Source organism: Benincasa hispida, chromosome 5, assembly GCF_009727055.1.
Source record: "Benincasa hispida cultivar B227 chromosome 5, ASM972705v1, whole genome shotgun sequence".
Taxonomy (NCBI): Eukaryota; Viridiplantae; Streptophyta; class Magnoliopsida; order Cucurbitales; family Cucurbitaceae; genus Benincasa; species Benincasa hispida.
In genome coordinates, this window is record NC_052353.1 from 33,061,318 (window position 1) to 33,080,594 (window position 19,277).

General features: G+C 33.5%; 1 protein-coding gene across 8 annotated transcripts in view; it reads left to right on the forward strand.

The window, feature by feature from the left end:
• Nucleotides 1-17,683, forward strand: part of LOC120077079 (MADS-box protein SVP-like) — a 59,947-nt gene extending 42,264 nt beyond the window's left edge. The window contains exons 4-9 of one of the 8 annotated variants that reach the window (XR_005481726.1): nucleotides 585-646; nucleotides 761-860; nucleotides 947-988; nucleotides 15,780-15,821; nucleotides 15,932-16,069; nucleotides 16,762-16,988. Coding sequence is in view for 4 of the 8 variants with exons in the window: in XM_039030934.1 (XP_038886862.1) it covers nucleotides 585-646; nucleotides 761-860; nucleotides 947-988; nucleotides 15,780-15,821; nucleotides 15,942-16,069; nucleotides 17,421-17,442 (396 nt within the window). In the remaining 4 variants the exon portion in view is untranslated. Of the gene's footprint in view, nucleotides 1-584; nucleotides 647-760; nucleotides 861-946; nucleotides 989-15,779; nucleotides 15,822-15,924; nucleotides 16,217-16,761; nucleotides 16,989-17,420 lie in introns of those variants that run through there. The other 7 variants (XR_005481727.1, XR_005481725.1, XR_005481728.1 and 4 more) reach the window with 7 other exon arrangements.
• The last annotated feature ends 1,594 nt before the right edge of the window (nucleotides 17,684-19,277 follow it).

The following is a 19,277-nucleotide window of genomic DNA, read 5'->3' on the forward strand; positions in this document are numbered from 1 at the left end:
AGTTTTTTAAGTTGAGACCAAGCTATTAGAAATAATTAAATGTTTAGGATCTATTTGACATTTCTTTTTAAATTTAAGAATCTATTAGACACAAACTAATTCGAAATTTTAAGGAATAAACTTATAATCTAACCTATTAAGTACAAGAGATGACCATCTTTTAAAATAAAGAACTCGAACCAAAAGGACAAATCAAGAAACTAGACATTGTTTGATAAGTTTCTTATGTTTCATGTTTTTGAAAATTAAACTTATAATAACTATTTTCACGTATAAGTATAAGTTTCTATTTTTTGTTATCCACTTTCTACACTCATATCTAAAAACCCAAATCAAGTTTTAGAAACAAACAAAAAGTAATTTCCAATAACTTGTTTTCAACTTTAGAAATTGAGGTATTTCTTCAATAAAAAGTATAAATTTCAAAGACATATAACTAAAAGTAATAAACATTATCAAACGAAGCCTAAATATAGTCAATAGGAGCATAGAAGCTCATTAGTTAAACACCTCTATTTGCTTTAAAAGATCGTTTAGTTTGTTTGAATCTTCTATCTCATATATTATTGTTATCTTTTTAACAGCTCGAGAGTAATATTCGAGCAAAGTTGAATGAAGAAGTTGAGAAAAAGACCCATGAACTAAGGTGAGTGCAAAACCACAAGGCATTTTTCATTGTTTGGAAGAAAAGAAAAAAAAGGAAACAAAATTGTTATTAATTATTTGTAAGGAAAGAAATTTGTATGAATAAATGTAATAGGCAAATGAAGGGAGAGGAGCTTCAAGGATTGGGGATGGACGAGCTTAAGAAATTAGAGAAATCACTTCAAGGAGCACTCAGCCGTGTTGCAGAAATTATGGTTAATTAATTCTATCATTTTACCTTTTTTTCATACTAATTAACATTTCATTAGTTAATCTAAGTTTGGCCAATGAATTTATTCAGGATGGAAGAAATACTGATTTGATCAGTGATATTGGAAGGAAGGTAACCCATTCATTAACCTCTTCAAATTTATTTGTATTGAAACCATTGGATTCATCTATTAATTGTTGTTTACGATTTTGCTTTGGAAAAATCGAGGGACCTTATAATGTTTATAGATAGATGAGTAACTTCCTTCGTAGTCAATTGATTTTGAAATGAAACCATGTGTTATCTAATATGGTATCGAAACCCGTGATGTCCAAATGGATTTTCGATCGGTCTAAAAACAAAAATTGGGATTCGATCTAACAATGATGAACCCAAAGAGGTAGGATCTTGAAGTGGTATGTTGAGATCCAATTGGAAAATCGAGAGACCTTACAATAACTCATCATTGTCGAGTAGTTTTGAGATATTAAGGTCAGTTTAGATCAAAAGTTTAAGTTGATGAGTTACGATAAATTTAATTTTATCAATATAATTGGTCAGAGGAGATCGGACTCTAGTTTTAACATTCCGACCTTAAACTTCCTCACCATCACCTTTGTCGATCCTATGCTTTATGCTATTTTTGCTCCATTGTCTTACCCTTTTCCTCTACAAATTGTAATAGGCTTTGATATTATTGGGTACAAACAAAATCCTACATTGGTCATAGAAGAATGAGATCTATGGTATATAAATGAGGACTATCTTTATAGTACGAGACCTTTTTAGTAAAATTAAAAGCAAAGTCATGAGAACTTATGTCAAAAAGTGAATAATATCACACAAATCCGTTATTCTTATCACATGAAACCATCTTTTCCTTCAAGGTATTCACTCTAGCTTCCATCTTTTTTTTCCCACCATTCTTCCAAGGAATACTCTAGCATACTACTCCTTACAACTCTCAAATATGAGTCTTACTATATTTAACTCTCCCTAAACCCTAGACCTAAACACATGTCCCCTCCTCTCAATTCACTGATACAAGGTTACTATCGAAATTGAATAAAACTATTGAAGTATTGATATAATTAAATTTGTCATAATCTATCACTTAAGTTTTTGGGATCCGTGGTGATTAACAAAAACAAAATTAACCAAAGAAAAGTTTGGTAGAATGAACCAGAAATAATCTAACAAAAGAGAAGTCCAAAAATTTGAAAACTGGGAGGTTCAAAATCTTAGGACCTCCTGGCTCATAAACTTTAGTCAGTTTTCTTGTTGAAGAAAAGAAACCAAAAACAAAGACAATTAATTGAAGTACTCAATTTGGGATATTTCTTTTGTTTAACCACACATTGTTTAGCCAATTGGTTTTGAAATGGAACCACATACTATTAAAGATGGTGTCAGAGCTAAACCTCTCCCAGTAAAATGTGGTTTGGGGACGAACTAAGTGGAAGCTGGTGAACATGTAACACCCTGAGTTCGGGAGGGGTACATGAATGAACCGATATCACATCCAAATGAGAGGGATCCTGAGAACATGAAAGTATGATTAAGAAAGACTTAAAAGAATAGAAAGTTACTACCTATAAAAACAAGATACACCTTTCTTTTCGGTGACTCATTCATAAGAACTCTGTAGTTAAGCGTGCTTAATTTAGAGTAATCCTATGTTAGGGTGACCTCCTAGAAGTTTTTCTAGGATGAATATGAACAAGGACAAAGCATGCTAAAAGGACCCGAATTTCGAATCACCCTTATTTTTGCGAATGTAAATCATTTGTTTTAAGAGAACTAAGGATCTCAAGGAAAATTATGTTTATATATGGAATTATATAGGTTAAATATTACTCTTTTATTATAGTTTGTATTTCATTTCAATTTGGTCAGTATAGTTTTATATTTCGAAAGTGTTTCAAAAGATATTTTGGGTAGTTGTCAAACACTTCAATTTTTTTTAAAATGACTTATTTTCAAAATTATACCCTTTAAAAATTAAACCAAACGCTTCATTAATTTTACGCATCCATGAATTAAGTTCCCTTACGAATTTATTTCGAAATGGTTTTTTTTAATAAAAAAAATTCAACATTATTTATTAAAATAAATGAGACACACATTGTACGTTATTTTTTTAGAGACATCTTAGTAGTCTTTACAACTTTAAAAGTTTACATTAGAATCATTAATAATGGTAAATCATATTGCGAAGAAGATATATTTAGATAGTTAAATACCTAAATCGAATTGAACCAAACCACTTATATCTTTTATCTGTTCCCTTCGTATATTTGCCTAGGACCGTTTTAGAATAGCTTTCACCGACAACATCTAACCAATGATCACCCATTGACATCCTTGACAAGGATATTTAATTTGAATATTCCCAATAAAACATGATTGTTTTTTATGTTTTATTTTGGTAAATTAGGGTCCAAAATGTAGAGAAATAAAACAGAGAGATAATGTGAGGATGGTTAAAATGGAGGACACAAAATACTTCTTCTTACTCAAAAGATGATAAAAGTACATGGGAACAATGCACAAAGGGTTTTACCACCCACACAACAATCTTCTCAAAAGTAAACACTCAATCCCTTCTTCCCAACACAACATTTAATAAAACTAAAGGCAATAACTTTCTAAAGTTTTTGACAAGGTCAATTGGGACCATTGCCAGCTACAAGCTCAAAAGGGTATGGGTCATACCTGTTCAAAATAACTTTGTGACACAAAACATTTGGCTTCATGAACGAACACGAACATTGTTTAGCAAGCAGAGTCTTGTTACATAATCTCAAACTGCCAGCCTCTAGGCCCCGAACTCCAACGACTTAACCAAATGGTACCCTCCTATCTTGCTAACCTCTTTCAATACATTGCTAAAACTAAAGTTCTAAAAGTGGTGTTTGGGACATTGAGTTGAGTTATGAAGTATGGAGTTGATATGTTGGAGTAAGGAAATTTGTGTTTGGGGTGTAGAGTTGTGAGGATAAAGTTTCTTGATAAATGTGCAAAAGAGAGAAAGATGGGAAGATGAAGTTCCTAGATAAATTTGTAAACTGATGGAGTTGAGTTATTCAACATTAACTTATAAAGTCGGTGGCCCAAACACCCCAAAAAGTTATTGAGATTTAGAAATGAGATTTTTAAGAAAAATGTGTTGTCTAACCCTTCTAGAAGCAAAGATCTTACTTCTAGGTTTCCTGTTTATGAAGACAAAAATATTTGCAAACTTAATGTAGTTCCAAATCCAAGATCTTAATTTAAACTCAATTGCCTTCTCCAAGGTTTGGTCGAAGAGTTTAAGTTCACGTGTTTATAAACTTCTTCAAAATTAATCAATCTTAATTATCACCATATCCACCTTTCTTTACCTATAATCCTAAATTGGATTCATTAACGATTCAACACTTGGTCCTAAATTTCCCTTACGTAATAAAAACTCTTTAAGAAGTTGAAAGTGTTCTAAATGTGTGTTGACGTGTAATCAAAGCCTCATATTGGCCAGATAAGAGGAAAATTCATGATATATAAGAGAAGACAACTATCTCTAATGGTTTGAGACCTTTTGGCTATAACCAGAAACAAAGGCACGAGGTTTATGCCCAAATTGGATAATGTCATTGTAAAGATATGTTAGAGGGTTCGATATCCTTAACAAGTGGTATCAGAGCCATGCTCCTTATACTTAGTTGTGTCGGTGTGTTCAGTGTGTCTCGATAACTATCTCTAATGGTATGAGACCTTTTGAGTGAAACCTGAAAAAAAAAAAAACGTATAACTAGCCAATATGTTAACCCAGTTTGGTATAGCTTTACCTACATCTGGGGGCAGAGTGCCTAAATTAAAGAGAAGCTCTGTATAATTCAAAAGGTTTATAAGAGAAATAACTTAACTGATAGAACTACTACCATGTATTATAGTAAACTTTATATAGAAAATCTATTTAAACTCCCCCTAAATTTGTTGTCACCTATCTCAAGATCTTTTCTCAGCCTAGCTTTTATTGATCTTGTATGTTTAGGCTCCCCCTAAACTCAATGCTTCTCTTCAAAGATTTATGTATGTGTCATAACAAGATTGCAGACCTCTTTGTTTCTTTTCTTTTCAGCAATGGTCGTGTACCAAAGAACAACCATCAACCATTTAGTGCATCTCTAAAAACTAAAAGAGACATTCTCATACTTTCTTTTATAACAGTATCAACAAGGAAGTTACAGACAAGAAAACCAGCAAGACAAGAATCATTCCAAAAATAACCATTCGGACAGTCTAGAGAAAGTCAACCGAAAAAGATCCAATATTTTACAAAAGAAAAATTTACATGCCAAATAAAAACAATAATAATCTCCCCCTTTGGCATAAAAATTTTCTTTTGTTGGCAATCATTAACAACATGAAGGCAACAAAAACAAACAAAAAACAGTAACCAACCCCAAAACAACAACAACCACAAAACCAAACATTCATCAACAACAAGCCAACAAAAAAACCTCATAAAAAAAAACCCCCAGAACCAACCACTCACCCTTGATTACCAGTAGAAGAAAATTAAGCATATGGTGAGAAAGGGCGTCGTGAAGTAAAAGGGGCATCATTAGAGGGTAACGACAAGCTTAATAACTGAACCAGAGTATCCATAACTGTCCATCGATCTGTAAGAGAACGAATTATGCAGCTCAAAGTTCTAGACTCAAAAGATAACACCTGTAAGATACGAGTGCCAAGATCAGAAGGAATCAACAGGCCACCTTCAGGAGCTCGAAGATCATCAGGCACGAGTATGTCATCAGCTCTAGGAGTTCGAATGTTATGCACAATGTCAGTGACATGGGATCCCTAAAAAGTTTATAGTTTAGATTGATACACTTGGCCGCAGGGTCTGGAGCATCCGCAAGAATAAGAATGGTTAAGCACTGAGAGAGCATGACACTATATAGAAGATGGGAAAAGCAAATAGGTAATTTGGTAGCAAGAGATTTAACATGTTGCAACACTTGATTGTAGACAAAGACGCCAAAATTGAAACGAGAATCTATGCTAATTTGGTATAATAGACTTGCCAGCGACAGAGACATGCTAGAACTGTGTGTAGGACACCAGTTAGCAATACAATCTTATGAAGTATTGTGTATTTCACACTCAAGGTGGCAGTAGACAACTGACCAAAAGAAGGCCATGAAGAATAAGTGCCACCAGTGTGCTCAGTCACCAAAACTTTTGTGGAAGGACGTGGAGCATAAAGGGTTGGGGTATCATCATGGTCAAGAAACGCATTGATAAATTCCGGTGAAATAGTAAAACAAACACCTCTAACATGGAATTTTCTGTATTCACTGCTACTTGGATCATCGAACGAATTAGGAAGTTGTCAGAGAACTCACGAATAAGTTAAAGATAGAAAGTTCAAAGCTGAGAAACCGTCTTCAGCAATCCAGCCTGATTTAAGAGCTGCATGATAGCAAGATAGGATTGTGTCTTATCTGAAACATTTTGTTCATCTGAAATTCTTCGACGAATAACATACTTCCACTTTCAGACATTTTCTTCACAGTGAAAAGAAACACCATCAATGGGAACAGATGGAACATTCTGAGGAACCTTTCTTCTGCCAGTTCTGGTGTTCACTTGTCGTGGGACCACTGTAGCCTTAAATGCATCAGAAGATGAATGAGAATGATCCTTGAAAGCCGAACAAATGATTTCTTAGAGGATGGAGGTAAATGTGAACGTTTTCTGGAAGAAGGACCAGAATTCTGAGACATTTTGACCGTCTTTTTCATTCTACGCTTGCTTAGTTCTGCAGTAACATTATGGTCATCTGAAGAGTCTAATGTAATGTTTTTGTCAATCATATGTTTACCAACATTGGTATTAGAGTTTTGAGAGACATGTGCTTCATCAATAGGTGAATCATCAATGATAAGATTCAAGGCAGTCGGATTATGTTCAACATTTTCATCAGTAGTAGCCTGTGCATACATGGGAGAGGTGGGAGGAGGCTCAGAGATTAACACACAAGAATATTTAACAGTAAAGGAACCTTCAACATTATCAGGGAAGACATTAGAATTATGATGATCAGACAAAACATGAAGAGAAGAGAAGATAGAGCCACTTCCAAGTAAAACAACAAAAAGCAAGTTATCATCTCCACCAACATAGGGCCAATTTCAACAGCGTCAACCGAACCGGATGCATGCATAAGATTTTCAGTGTTTATAGCAGATATAGTACCTTGATCAGCACGCACAACCTCAGAAGTGGATCAACTTGAATGATGTCATTTGGAAGTGGAAGCAACAGGCTTAGCATTGCGATGCTTTAAGGACTTTTTAAGGTTTACCCCAGATTAATGAGTATTTCGTGATCAACTTCTTGTATCTACCACATTGGAAACACAAAGAGACAGAGTACTCAACACCGAACTACTCCTTCCAGAGTACAATAAGAGACGCCCAAAAGCACTGAGAAGAAAGCAGTCGTGAGAGATACTTTGGAGACCCTAAGAAGACGTCAAGTGATTTAAATAGAGGAGAGTAGACGTTTTAACTCTTGCAATAAAGAGAGCTTTAATCAAGGAATACAAAAACCAATCATCAACCTACATCCCCCAATACATTAGAGCAAACATTAATGGCTATAAAGACAGTTTACATAATCCAAGGGCTGTCCTTAGCAATTCAAAAGTAATAGTATCTAGGGGTTTAGTAAAAATGTCTGCAGGATGCTTATTTGTTCTGATATGTTCAAGAGTAATACTTTGTTCTCAACCAATTCACGGATAAAATGATGCCTAATGTCAATGTGCTTCGTTTAACTATGTTGCACAGAATTTTTCAAATGTTTATGGCACTTATGTTGTCATAATACAAGGTCATAACATCCTGAAACACATTATACTCAGTTAGCATCTGTTTCATCTAAAGTAATTGAGCACAACTACTACCTGCTGCAACATATTCTGCCTCCGCAGTAGATAAGGACACACAATTCTGCTTCTTACTGATCCATGTGATAAGATTTCCCAAGAAAAAACACCCTCCTAATGTACTCTTTCTATCTTCAGTATATCCTGCCCAGTTAGCATCATAATATCCAACTAAAACAGGATTTATATCAGAAGGCCATAATCAAGTATACCCACATACTTTAGAATTCTCTTCACACTTGTCATATGACTGGTTCTTGGGTTGGACTAATACCGTGCACAAACATCCATTGCAAAAGCGATATCAGGACGTCTAGCAGTTAGATATAATAAACTCCTTATCATGCTTCTATACAAACTCTCATCAACACGTTCAGCTTTAGAATCTTATGTGACTTTGGCATGAATAGCAACAGAGGTACATTTAGGTTGAACTTTGTCGAGCCCAAATTTTCTCACCATATTTCTAACATACTTCTTCTGAGATTGAAAATCCATCCTTCCATTTGTTTAATCTGTAAACCAAGGATATATGCCAACTCACCCATCATACTCATTTCGAACTCACCCTTCATCTGTTCAACAAAGGTATCTACCATAGTTAGAGGCAATCCCTAAAGATGATGTCGTCCACATAGATTTGAGCTATGATGAAATTCTGTGCGTCCCTTTTTGTGAATAGGGTTTTGCCAGTTCCACCACGATTATAACCATTCTTAGTTAAGAAAATTTCCAAACAATCATACCAAGCCCATGGAGCTTGCTTTAGACCATAGAGAGCTTTCTGAAATCGATACACATGTTGAAGACATGTTGGATCAACAAATCCTTTGGCTTGTTCAACAAAAACTTCTTCATTTAAAAATCCATTAATAACGCACTCTTAACATCCATTTGAAACAATTTAAACTTAAGTAGACGTGAGATTCCCAAAAGAAGACGAATAGCTTCCAATTGTGCGATTGGAGCAAAATTCTCATCAAAATCAACTCCTTCAATTTAAGTGTATCCCTGGGCGACCAATCTGGCCTTGTTTTTAGTCACAACTCCATTTTCATTAGACATTTTTTTTTTAACACCCACTTGGTTCCAATTACATTTACATTTTCGGGGCAAGGAAAAAGTGTCTACACTTAGTTTTTAGTGAACTGTCTAGTTCTTTCTGCACGACATTGATCCATCACTCATCCTTCAAGGCTTCTTTCACGTTTTTGGGTTCTATTGGTGATGTAAAACATACGTTACCAACCATTTTCAAGTAATCAACTCCCTCCTTCTTATGAGTAGTTATTCTTGAGTCTAGGTTCCCAATTATGCTACTAAAAGGATGTGCCTTTTGTATTCTAGTGGATGGTGCAGGTTTATCACTGTTATCTTCTCCAATATCTTCTAGTTGCAGGTGTCTAGATGTCACTAACAATGTCGGGAGCATTAATAACACCAACTTCATCCTTATCAAGATCAAATGATTCTGAGATTTCTTTTTCACAATTTTTCTCAAATTCTAAAAATATCTGACCTTCTTCATCATTAACATTTTCTACTGCGGGTGTTATATGTTGACCACAAAGTTTGTCGATTCCATCACAGTTTGAGTTCGCTTATTGAATACCCTGTTGGCCCTATTGTCTGTTGAGTACCTAAGGAAGATTCCTTCGTCAGATTTAGAATCCCACTTCCTTCTATTTTCTCGATCTCTCAGAATATAGCATGAGCTACCAAAGAAATTTAAATACTTCAAATTGGGTTTTCTTCCTTTCCAAAGTTCGTAATTAGTGCTAACAGTTCCTATGTGCATACAAATACGATTGTGAATATGGCATACTGTATTTAGTGCTTTTGCCCAAAAGTGAAGAGGCATCCTTTTAGCATGAAGCATGGCACGAGCCATCTTTTAGAGCGTGTGGTTCTTTCATTCTACAACTCCATTATGTTGATTGGGTTATAGGAGCAAAGTACTCATATAGAATCCTTTCAGAAGTATAGAAATCAGCAAAATGAGAATTTTCAAACTCCTTCCCGTGATAGCTTCTAATACAAATGATGTTTTTCTCTTGTTCACTCTGAAGTTGAAGACATAATATCTGAAACACCTTGAAAGTGTTAGATTTTTCTCTGATAAATCTTACCCATGTGAAGCGAGAGAAGTCATCCACACAAAAGAGAGCATACCGCTTACCTCCCAAACTTTCAAATTGCATGGGCCCCTAACTCCAAAACTCTTCTGGTACTACACTATGTTACTTTTTTATGAGAAGTTTTAACTTGTTTACCAATTTGATAGTCGCCACAGAATGAATCAGTTTCTATGCTGAGAAAAGGTATTCCAAGAATAGCTTCCTCGTTGATTGCTTTCCTTATTGATCATAGACTTATATGACCAAGTCTTTTTTACCACATCTCAGCCTTACTCATTTTGGAAGAGTTATAGATATCAGTGGAAGCATTAGGGGACCAGTGATAGCAGTTGTCTGTAAAACAAGAGCCTGTCATAACTAACATGTTTTTATCATCTTTCACCAGACACTTATCTTTGGAGAAACTTAATTGATATCCTTGATCACACAGTTGACTTATGCTAATTAGATTAGTAGTGAGGCCTTTAACAAGCATGACATCACGAAGAGAAGGGAGACCATATCTCAACAAATCTTCTTTTCCCAACACTTTTCCTTTAGCTCCATCACCAAAGGTTACATGTCTAGAGCCACAAGCCTTTAGATCAGACAGAAAGGATTTTTCACCTGTCACGTGCCTCGAGGATCCACTATCAAAGTACCAATCTTCTTAGTTTGAGATGTGTGACGAGGTAAAAGTCACATTGCAGGACATCCTCTCTTGAGATTTTCCATCTTTGACACGCCACACAAATCTTCTAGATGTAACTTTTTTGTTCTCAAGACTCAAGGTCCCTAGACTCAGGGAAGAGTGTCTTAATGATATATATTCTTGTCAAGACGATAAAAACAGAAGGGACAAATATGACTTGCTTTCCCACAGTAATGACACACCCATTTCTTCTGAGGCTTACTAATTTCAACATGAGTGATGGTATGGAATCATCTGTATTTAGCTCAGACATGTGCGAATTTTGGGCAGGGACAAAAACAATCTTAAATGACAAAGTTGTTCTATAACCGGACTTCTCATGACTATTGAACCCAACTCCTTTTCTATTGGCAGCTTACTTTCTAATGTTGAGAATCTTGTTTAGATCATCTGTACCCAAATTTAACATGCGAATAGATTTAGACATTGAATCCAGATGTTGTTGAGACAATTTCAGTTCCTTCTTCAAATCTAATATAGTGCTTAAAAGACAATGATTGTCTTCTAATAACTTCTGATACAATCTTTTTTATGTTCCAGTGCAAGCAGATCTTCCCATTTTTCATACACTTCTTCAATGGCAAGATTTCTTAGCTAAGGAACATTTTGACTCAATCCACAACACATTTTGTCTGCTACTTCAATATCATTACTACTATTGTGGGCTCATCAATAGTTGCACAACCAATCAGGGCACAAATCTCATCCTTTAACTCATTACTAGTTAAGACATTCAGCTTGGAAGTGACCAAAACCTTCACATTTCTTGCATTTGAAGGTTCGATCCCTGCCATTCTGATTACCATTCAAACTCCATTCACTATCTTTCTTTACTCCAAAAGGTTTAAAACTCTTATGCATATTACGATTACTTGGCATTTTCATTGCCATCTTTCTCCAAGTTGGCATTTTCATGTAATACGTTGAGCATGTGGCTGGGAAATTTGAGCCATTGTCAGCTTTGTGTTCAATTTCTCCCATATGATTTGGTTTCATCTTTTTGCTTGATGGTACTAATAAGTATAATTGAAAAGCGACAATGCCAAAAGTCAGACGAAAAAATATGTACCTGACCTTCACACGAAAATGACGAGGAATTGTAATTCAAGGAAGACAAAATCTATAAAACATGGAGAATCTGGGTAGCGATGTGGTACTTACCACAATGCCTCCGGTTTGGTCAGTTTGGGACTTTTTGTTGTTGCAAGTGTTTCAAGAGTTATAAGGATGAGAATGAACTTACTTCTTCTGAAGTCATGGTAGTGTATATATAGGTAAATTGATCTAGGATTTTTCCCTCTTATTCTCTTAAGATTTGAACTATTGGGGTGTGAGGATTTTCCAGTCTCGAGTCGAACGAGCCACCTTTGACCTCTTCTCAGGTTGAGGTCTAGGGTAACTCCTCATGGGCCTCAACTTGTAGCTTGCTTGGTCCAAAGCCCATTTGAGCCTTGGATTGAGTATTTCAATCTCGAGTTTTGTCTTTTGTCTTATTTGAGTTGGATCGTCCAAATCAACCATAACGAAGGTACTCAATTAACACCTTAGACTCTGTTTCAAGGAACTTGTCTTTATAGAACCACAGGATTGTATCAGGAATGCACCAGAGGATCTTGACCACTTTAATTATGATCAGTTGTGTTTTTTCTTTTCCGGTTTGGAGTTTGCTTCTTTTAGGCTTTTTTTTTTTTTCTCATGTAACTTAACCTAAAAATCATTGTGATTTCAGAATAGCTTCTCCTACATCGCCTTTTCATTAGGAGGGATATTTTGTATGGCTTACTTTGAGTTTGTGTGATTTTGTGGAGTCTTTGGATTAAGAAGAAGAGTTTCTAGAGAGGGCAAAAGGTCTAAGGAGGATCGATGAGCTCTTGTTAGACATTACATGTTTCTATTTGGACTTCGATCTTTAAATCTTTTTGTCATTACTCTTTTAAGTTTTATTGTAAGGATTCCACATGTGGGGATATAATATTTGTTGGAATGCAACCAAAGTCTCATATTATTTGGATAAAGAAATGATCATGGGTATATAAAGGAGGATAACTATCATAGTTCTATGATTGAGCTTTCAGACAAACCATCAATGAAAAATTTAGTCATGGTGGTAGCCAACAGTGATTACTGAAGGACTATTCCATGGTTGAGTTTTCAAACAGACCACATACTCATGTGTAATTCGGAGAGATGACTATTTGAGGAGAGACTTGATGGTCCTTTCTTCGAGCAAAGAACTGTTGGAAATGCTATCAAAGTACCGCATTGGTTTGATAAGAGAATGATCATAGGTATGTAGAGGAAAACAACTATCTCTAATGGTATGAGGCCTTCTTGGATGAAATAGAAAGAAATGACGAGAGTTTATGTCCAAAATGAAAAATATCATACCATCATGAAGATATTTAAAGGTCCATCAAGATCGGAGACCAAGGACCCACCAGTTCGAAAGAGTGGTTTCTCCCCTTCTAGAGCTTACTGTTCTATCAACCCAAAATATGCAATACCATTTGCATCCGGACCCACCGGTTAGATACAAAAGATAAACATACATGTCCAGTAAAAAATACCTAAACAATTGTGAGGAACTGGCTGAACTTCCTGTATTAAATAATTAATGCATATTTACATAGTTCAATAAAAGTCATCTTTTTAAGTTTTAATGCATGTTTAAGTTGTAGAAATTTAAAATTCAGTTGGTGCAATTTTTTTGGAAGAAGGATACTTAAATTTAGGAGCCATGGTAGAAGAGTTATAAATTGTAAAAAGTTTGATCTGGTAGACCAAATTGCTGTTAAGGTGATGCTATCATTCTAAATTTGTGCACTGGTACACCAATTTTTTTTTTTTTTTTTTAAGTATGAAACCAACTCTCACCATTTTGCTTTGGAACCATCCAAAAGGTCTCATATTAATGAAAATAATTATCCTAACTTATATACCCATAACTACTTTCTTTCCTAACCAATGTGGGATTTTTGTTTGCACTCCTAACAAAAAGAGTCTCATTGATACAAGTTTAAAGAGCAAACTTTCCTCACAACCGCACAACAAAAAAGACCAACATATATTCAAGAAAAGAAGGAAGAGTTTGTCACGTGACATATTGTGGTTGGATGACTGGGCATACCTTGGGCATGGATGTGGTCAGAGGCCCAATGATGGCAAGTGATGTGGCGACGAAACGTGCATGGTGGGGTGGGGTGGGGTTGGATGCCTTTCGGTGTCTAGCATAAACCTTGTTGGGCAACCGATGTTGTTGCGTTGCTTGTCAGCAAGTGGTGTGGTGGTAGAATGTCTGTGATGGGATGGAGCTGGGTGCCTTCAGGTGTCCAACATGAAACTTGTTGGGCGACGGCTTTCATTGCATTGCTTTTCGGCTAGTGGTATGGTGGCGAAACGTCCATGGTGGGTTGGAGCTGCATGCCTCCAGGTGTCCAGCATGAACCTTGTTGGGCAACGGATGTTGTTGTGTTTGTTAAGAATCGACAATCAAATATAAAGAAAAACTGTAAAACAAAAGAGATCAACACAAATTTACGTGATTCACTAATAGTATGTCTATGGAGTAGAGGAAGAACAATTTTATTAGAGAGAATGATACAGATTACAAAATTGGAGCATTTTTAAAGTTAGAGAGTTTATATAGAGCAGTTCTCTAAACCCTATAATCATAAACGTAAATAACAAATTGATTTAGATGCCTTCGGAGTGAGACCTCCCGTACTTGATTATTTAAAGTATCACAGACCATATTCAAGATATTCCAATAGTATTGCTTGTTGGTTGGAGGTGTGACAGCGGATGAGTGGGTGCTTCGGGTTTGGGCACGGGATGTTGCTATGTTCCTTGTCGGGTGGGTGGTGGTGCGGCGGACTGTGCTTGGTGAGGCGGGACCAAACGTCTTTGGGGGCCGGACATAAACCTTGTCGGGCGCGGGACGCTGTGTTGCTGCTGGCATATGGTGCAGCCTCTGCTCTGAGGCATGCACCTGAGTTTCAAAGGGATGGTCTGCAAAATGATGGATGCAGCCTAATAAGTATTCTTCTAAAGAAATTACATTACCCTGTTAAGGCTTTGCACCAAAGAGATTCAGATTCTTTTTGTTACACTAAAAAATTGTAGTGGTTTTCACTTGGGTTTTGGCTTGTTTCGTGTTTCATGTGTTTGTTTTTTTCTTCTTCCTCTATCTCTCTCACAAACTTCTCAACTCCAGCCTTTCTTTCAGTCTCAATTTTCTCCCTTTCCTCTCCATGTTGGTTTCAAATAACTTATTATGATATTTGCTGCATGTTACCAAATCTAGCATCTTTGTTCTGTTCACCTGTAATTGAACTAATATTTGTATCATGTTTTGAGAAGATTCTGAATGTGTTTCAAATTGTGGCTTTTTTTTTTCCAACCCACTTGAATACATGTGATATTTCTTATGCTCTGTATTACATTTCACTTTAATGTTATTGTTAAAATTGAATCAGAGATACTTTTGAATACAATGTGTAGATTAATGGTATAAAGATATTTAAAACTATTGTATGTAAAAGTAAAACCAAAGTTTAATATACTCCATAAAGAAATCTCATACCTGGTGATGCCAAAATTCGGACAGAGAAAAAGAGTTTGACCTTCACATGACAACAATAGTAAATTTATCTATCAGAGAAAGAACATGCACATCGGTGTGGTACTTGTCATGCACACTCTGATGCTTAAATCAGAGAGTAAAAGAGTGTAGAAATTTTAAGATTTGAGACTTATTCACTGTTGAAGTGTTATGTTGCTTTTATAGTAGGTTGACGTAGAGTATCCTACTATTTTCTTTTCCTTTTACAAGAGGAAAAAAACTAAATCTATCTAAACCGTTCCCAAGCTGAATGGAAGCATAAGACTTGGGTCGAACTCAACCCTAGTCAGGCCCAAGAAATCTCTTTCTTTAGACTAAATGTACTCATGGGAAAAAGAGATTGACCCGAACTTCTAATCGGCCTCGACCCACCTAGGGTAGGGCCTACTCCTACTTACCATGGACTCTTGACTTCATTAGCTCTATCTTATTTTATGTTTCAGTCCAATTTTACCCATAACACTAACTACTCCTTGAACTTCTATTGTTATGGTACTTTCCAGTGGTCTGAGTATTACATTCTGAATGTTCAGGTTGATTTGCTGATAGAAGAAAACAAGAGATTGAACCAGCTTGTAAGTATTATACAAATCATCATTTTGTTTAAATTTTTATTTATTTATTATTATTACTATTTAGGCAATAATGGGATGTTTTTTGATGTGGGAAAAATGAAAGAATTTAGTTTGTGGCAGGAGTTGGAGACAATGACAGAGCAAATGCAGAACATACAAGGAAACTCTTCTGAGTCTATAGTCAATAATTCCACTTCATCAAACCCTTCTCAAGATTATGACAGCTCTGATACTTCTCTCAAATTGGGGTTAGTTTAATTTTCAACTATTCCAACGATAATTCTCCTTTCAAGACTTGTTTGTCTCATACATTCACTTAGATTATGTATTTCTTTTTTAACCATTTCTAAACTCAATCCAAAACCATCTTAATATGAAAAGCAATATTCTAATTTTAAAACTTGCCAAAAACTTCGTTTTCATATCAAAATGAACTTTGTTGAACTGATATACTGTTTGTATTATCGATCTCGGAGTCCGAGATTTGATCCCCATCTCATATGTTGTCAAAAAGACAAACTTATTAATATCTTTTGGATCCCAACTTTCTAATGTTATTGTATTTAGTCCTCAACTTTGCACAAATATCTATTTTAGGTTCTATTTGATAACTATTTGGTTTTTTATAATTAATTATGCAAATACTACTTCCATTTGGTAGCTTCTTGGTTTTTTTTTTGTTTACATTTTAGGAATTTTTTCAAAATTCAAGTCAATGTTAAACTACAAATGTGTTTAGAATTTGGAAAAAAATTAAATATTTTACCTATGAAAGATGAGATTCATTATTAAAAAATTGTGTGAAAACAAACTTAATTTTCAAAAACTAAAAATAAAAGCGAAATAACTATCAAATAAGGGCTTAAATTAATTTATTGTTCCTTTTCATTTAATAATTTTTGATAATCAACAATAATGAATTTAATTAGTTGTGTAACAGATATAGTGTATGAGGATTTGTACCTCGGCCCTTAAGAAGATGAGTATATATCAATTCTTGAGCTATGTTATGTTGTGGATTGATATTTACTTAGGCTTCATTTAATGACCATTTTATTTTAAAAAATTAAGTCCATCTCTCTTTAGTTTCTTACAATAGTTTTCATCTTTTTTATGTTGAATTGAATTTTTAACCATATTTCAAAAAAAAAAAAAAAAAAAAAAAAACTTAGTTTTCAAATTTTAGCTTAGTTTTTTAAAATATTGGAAGAAAGTAAATAATCAAGCAAGAAATTTAGATGTGAAAAAGATATCTATAAGCTCAATTTAAAAAATAAAAAATAAAACTCAAAAATCAAATAGTTACTGAATCAAGACTTGATTTCCTATTTTTTCTCTAACCAATTTATAAATTAAAAAAAAAAAGTGACAGGGATTAAACTGGTTTTATATCTCAAAATTTAAGATTAACATAGAACATTTTAAGCTTTAAGGTATACAACCAGAATAGTGTTTAAACCAAACTATTAATTTCAATATTATCAAATATTTGTTTTTTAATAAACAAAATATTAAACTCAAGTCATCATATCATCCACAAATTTTACTTTGTTAATTAATTGTGTTATTATCACTAACAACCTTAGAATGTTTTTGCAGATTGCCATTGCTTGAGTATTGAGTTTTATTGCTCCAAATTGGCACCTGAATCAACCCAATGATATGCTATTTTCTCTTAAAAAATAGAGTGTATTTGGTAAAAATATATACATAACAAGTTTGAGAAGAAAAAAAAAAAAGCAATAAATAAGGTAGATTAAGTGTGCATGTATATGATTTATGCAATAAATAGATTGAACGAATTTCTGCAGTTTGGCACACACAACAAAAATTAAATTGCTTGAATTTGTTACATTAGATCATACCATAATTGCCCTTTAAGCTCCTATAAGGTAGTTAAAAGAGATTTGGAAATATAATTTAATTTATAGATTTTTAGAAATGAAAAAATAAGGAAAACTATTTACACAAAATAACAATTTTTTTTTTTTTTTTTTATAGAGGCTTATAGAAGTCTATTATTGATACTATGTGATAGACAATGTGTCAAGTTTATCGATATCTATCTGTGTTTTTTTTTTTTTTACTATTTCTATAAATAGTTTGACAGTTTTTCTAATTTGTGAAAATTTTTCATTAATTCATGTGGCATCTAATCAATCTATTATTATAATTAATTAGGTTTAAATGTGAATGATTTAGTGTGAGTGTTGTTATTGAACCGTTTTGTTTACAATATAGTTTAACATGAAGTTTAAAAATAGTTTTTTTAATTGAATTTTAAGATATAACGTTGAGTTTGGAGTTTGTTTTAATTATTTTTTTTAGAGTTAAAAATTTTCATTTTTGTTTATGTATTTTGAGATTTGTTTTTTTTTTTTAATACTTTTAAAAATATTTTTGTTAAAATAAGATGAAAATGGACAAAAATATAAACACATATGTAACATATTTAATATACAAAAATATTTCAGTTGTGTATGGTTTTTAAGTAATATAATGTAACTCTACTAATTAATACTAATTGTCCACCTTTATTTCAAGAGAAAAAGGGATTATCATAAATAATTTCAAAGTAATTTTAAAAATAAAAATTTTGAAAGTGGAAAGACATAATTGAAAGATAATTAATAGCAATCACCCATGATGTTTTAAAAAAAAATTGAATATTACTTATAAAAATTTGTTAACCTTAATATAATTTTTGGACTGAAAATGCTAAAGGTTAAAAAGTACTTTTGGTTTCTTATACAAAGTTATATTTTAACATTTTAATTTTAGTTGATAACGATCTAGTCTCGTTATTTTTAAATTAGTAGCAACTTAATTCCTAATTTAAATAAGTAATGATTTAGTTTCTTATATTTTACAATTTATAATAATTTAGTTCCTACCGTGTAAAATTTTATCAAAATTAAACGTCAATTTTAATTATGTAACGACTTAATCTTTATAGTTTATAAATAAATTTGGTTCTCGATTAATTTATCAATCTATAGGTGTATGAAATTTCATTAAATCATACTAATATTTTTTTTTAATAAGGAACATATCCTTACAAATTTTAAAGTACATGAACTAAATCATTATTTATTAAAGTTGTGGTTAAACTATTACAAATTTGAAAGTATAGAGATTAAGTTGTTACGAACTAAAGTTTTGAGACTAAATTGATATTTTTACGAAAGTTTAAGTGTTAAAAATGTTTTTTGGACTTTTAAAAAGGTTTACAAATATGGGCCAAAATATAGCCTAATTTATCAAATATGCCAATGAAAACTAAGACCCCATTTTGTAACTATTTCATTTTGTTTTTAGTTTTTGAAAATTAATTCTAGTTGTTTACCATTTCTTACAATGATTTGTATCTTCCTTAAGTACAATGTTCAATTCTTAGCAAAATTTCAAAAATAACAAGTATCTAAAAAGCTACTTTTTTTTTGTTTTCAAAATTTA